The sequence below is a fragment of the Galeopterus variegatus genome, unplaced genomic scaffold, assembly GCF_000696425.1.
Source record: "Galeopterus variegatus unplaced genomic scaffold, G_variegatus-3.0.2 Scaffold4186, whole genome shotgun sequence".
Classification (NCBI taxonomy): domain Eukaryota; kingdom Metazoa; phylum Chordata; class Mammalia; order Dermoptera; family Cynocephalidae; genus Galeopterus; species Galeopterus variegatus.
In genome coordinates this window covers 171701-174999 of record NW_007730297.1, presented here as the reverse complement: position 1 = coordinate 174999, position 3299 = coordinate 171701, and the positions used below count along the sequence as shown (strand labels likewise).

The window sequence follows — 3299 nt, the reverse complement described above, 5'->3', positions numbered from 1 at the left end:
GAATGAATGAATGAATGAAAAAAGGAGGGAAGGAAGGAAGAAAGGAATGAATGAAGGAGGAAAGAAGGGAGGGAAGGCAGGAGGGAGGGAGCAGAGAGAGGAGACAGAGACAAGAAAAGGAGGAAGGGTGAGTGGGAGGTCGGTTGACTGGGGGCCTGGACGGACAGGTGCACGGAAGTGTGCAGTTGCATGAGCCAGGATGAATTCCAGGATGAGTGGATATCGTCAGGAGTTCAGGCTGAAGTTGGGGCTAAAAGCCGTACTAAGAAGTTTTCATAGTATTTTGTACAGCAAAAGGTTAAGCATTAATGATCAGGATGAGTGGATATCGTCAGGAGTTCAGGCTGAAGTTGGGGTTAAAAGCCGTACTAAGAAGTTTTCATAGTATTTTGTACAGCAAAAGGTTAAGCATTAATGATCTCTAGTGTCCAAATTCATGAAGTCACATCCTGTTTCTGTCACTAGCTGTGTGATGTCACAGAAGTTCTTCAATGTCTGTATGACTTTGTTTCCTCAACTATAAAATGGAAATGACTATAGTCAATAATACTACACAATACGCTTGAAATTTGCTAAGAGAGTAGATATTAGGGTTCTCACCACACACAAAAATGAGGTAATAATGGGAGGTAATGGATATGTTAATTATCTTGACTGTAGTAATCATTTCACAATATATATCAAAATATCACATTATATTTCAAGAAAGCTGTTATTTAATTTTTTAAAAAATATTTGGATCCCAGTACTGGCCAGCTGCCAAAAATAAGTAAATAACTTTTTAAAAAGCAAAATGGGAACAATATCAGCATCTCCCTCAGAGAGTTGCCGAAAGGATAAAAAGAGATAGTAAAGGTAAAACATAGCACCTAGTAGGTGTCCCACAAATATTAGTTATAATTACTCAGAGCTGTGGGGAACCATGAGGTTGTTGGAAGCAGAGGCCTGACATAATGTGATTTATTCTAAGTAGAGTGCTGGCAAATGGGGGGGGGGGGGAATGAATTTAAGATGATAACGAGTCAGAAGATGGGTGGACCATTGAGAAGCTGGACCGGACCTGAATACAGCTTGGATTTGGGAGAAAGAATAGGAGAAGATCCCAGAAGCTCCTAGATCTCTGGCTCTGGCACTCATATGGAAATATGAGAGGACAAATAGTGTTTTATTTGGGAGGGGAGGATGACAACCTTAATTTGGGATATATGGAATATAAGGGGTCTGGAGGGCATCCCTGAGGCTGTTGGTTACATGGGACAGAGCTCAGGAGAGAGGTCTCACCCAGACAGAGTGAGATCAGGCTATTACGATCTATTATGTTAGATCTATCTGTTATGGTAATAGAGCTGGTAGTTGAAATAATGAGTATGAATGAAATGACCCAAGAAGAATGGAGCAAAAGGAAAAAGGTTGGTTGAGGATGAGGCCCTGGAGATCCATCACTTTGCAGAACAGGAGGCGGCCTGGATAGAGAGGACCCAGAAAGAAATGTGCCTGAGAAACCAGACCACCCAGTAAAGGAGAGATGTCATAAAACTAAGGGTTCGGGGTCAATCTGAAGGAGAGAGCTGAACAAAGTGTACAACTCGCCCACATCTCTGTACGTCCCCATTCCCGCGTCCCTATCACTCCAGATATGAGAAGGACAGGGAAGCCACCGGAGTTGATGCCGTCTGCACCTACCATGCTGACCCCCAGGGCCCGGGACTGGACAGAGAGCTGTTGTACCAGGAACTAAGCCGACTGACTCATGGTGTCACCTGGCTGGGCCACTACATCCTGGACAGAGACAGCCTCTATGTCAATGGTGAGTGTCCATGCTGCAGCTGGGGTCTCCTACAGTCTCATGTCTCTCTATACCTCAACTGGGGATGATTTTGCACCCCAGAGGATATTTGGCAATGTCTGGAGACATTTTCAAGTCCCCACTGGAGGGGTGCTACTGGCCTCTAGGGGATAGAGGTCAGAGGTGCTGCTAAGCATCCCACAATGCACAAAGCAGCCGTCCCCCACAAAGAATTAACTAGACCAAAATGTCAATAGTGCTGAGTTGAGAAACTGCATACAAATTCATAGTTCTGGCACAAACCTGGAATTTCTTTAGGGACTCATTTTTCAATGCTTAACACACCAAGGGAGGCCAATTTCCTTTCCTTGTCCACCTCCTGAGATGAAATGTTTCCTTCCCCTCCTTATTCAAGTACTTCACATTAAGAGCCCAACTGGAGCATGCAGACACTGGAGAAAGAAAGGGGTGATGCAGGGCCCTATGGTTAAGTCTTCCCCAATGGGCAGTGGATGCCCAGTTCAGCCCTCGCTCCATTATGACAACTTGAGGTGAATTCTCTGTTTCCATGGACCAACCGGAACGATGCTGACTTCATAAAACAACACCCTTAGCAAATACACCATGAATAATAACTGTTTGCACAACACCGTTGGTGACAAGGCCCTTAACAGCAATGCAACTGCTAAGAATAACTAGAATAGCAGCTTATATTTATCGAAAGGTTCCTAGGTGCCAGGAGTTGAAATAAGCACTCTATTTGTATTATCTCACATTAATCTTACCCCTCACTCTATGAGTTATTACACTCGTTTTACAGATAGTCATTGTGCATTCAGGGAGGAAATCATTTACCCAGGATCACCCAGCGACATAGCAAGGAACAGTGAAGATTCCATCCAAAGATGCAGAATTGGAACTAACTCAAAGCAGTTGTCAACAGCGTGGTTATTGTTGAGTGACAGATCTTTGTTTTGTGTGATGCTGGGCAAGCCATGTAACCTCTCTAGGCTTTGGGATGCATTTGTGGGGTAGAATAAAAATGCCATGTGGGATTGTTCTGATAATCAAATGAGGTCATTCAGCAATGACCCAAGTAAATTACAGGGTCCCCTGGGTCCAGTCTTCATCTGCATTTCTCATGCAGCATCACAGCAGATGCAATTCATGACCCAGAGAAATGCTCATGAAAAATTCTCTTTCCCCCAGTTCCTTTCAGGCTCCAATTGTTATACACTCATCTGACCTCCAAGTCACTCCTCTTTTTCACCATCCCACCACTTCCTCCAAATTTTCCCTGGTATCCCAAATCATACATATCATTTTTCCCTCCGTATCTTTATACTTTTACCTCCACATACTGCTCTCTCGGTCTGCCACAATTCTGTCAATTCTACATCACAAAATCCCAGAAACTAAGCCAGAAAAAAAAGTGTACTATTATAAAATTTCGTGAAGGGAGGGAAGCGGAGAGAGCAAGGATAAATTGTCTTTGTGGATAAAGAGACCACAG

The 3299-nt window shown here is 43.7% G+C and overlaps 1 protein-coding gene across 1 annotated transcript in view; it reads left to right on the top strand.

Moving 5' to 3' along the window:
* Positions 1–3299, top strand: part of LOC103602543 (mucin-16-like) — a 63613-nt gene that overhangs the window by 7015 nt on the left and 53299 nt on the right. The window contains 1 exon segment of the mRNA XM_008586964.1: positions 1635–1807. Coding sequence (XP_008585186.1) covers positions 1635–1807 — 173 coding nt within the window.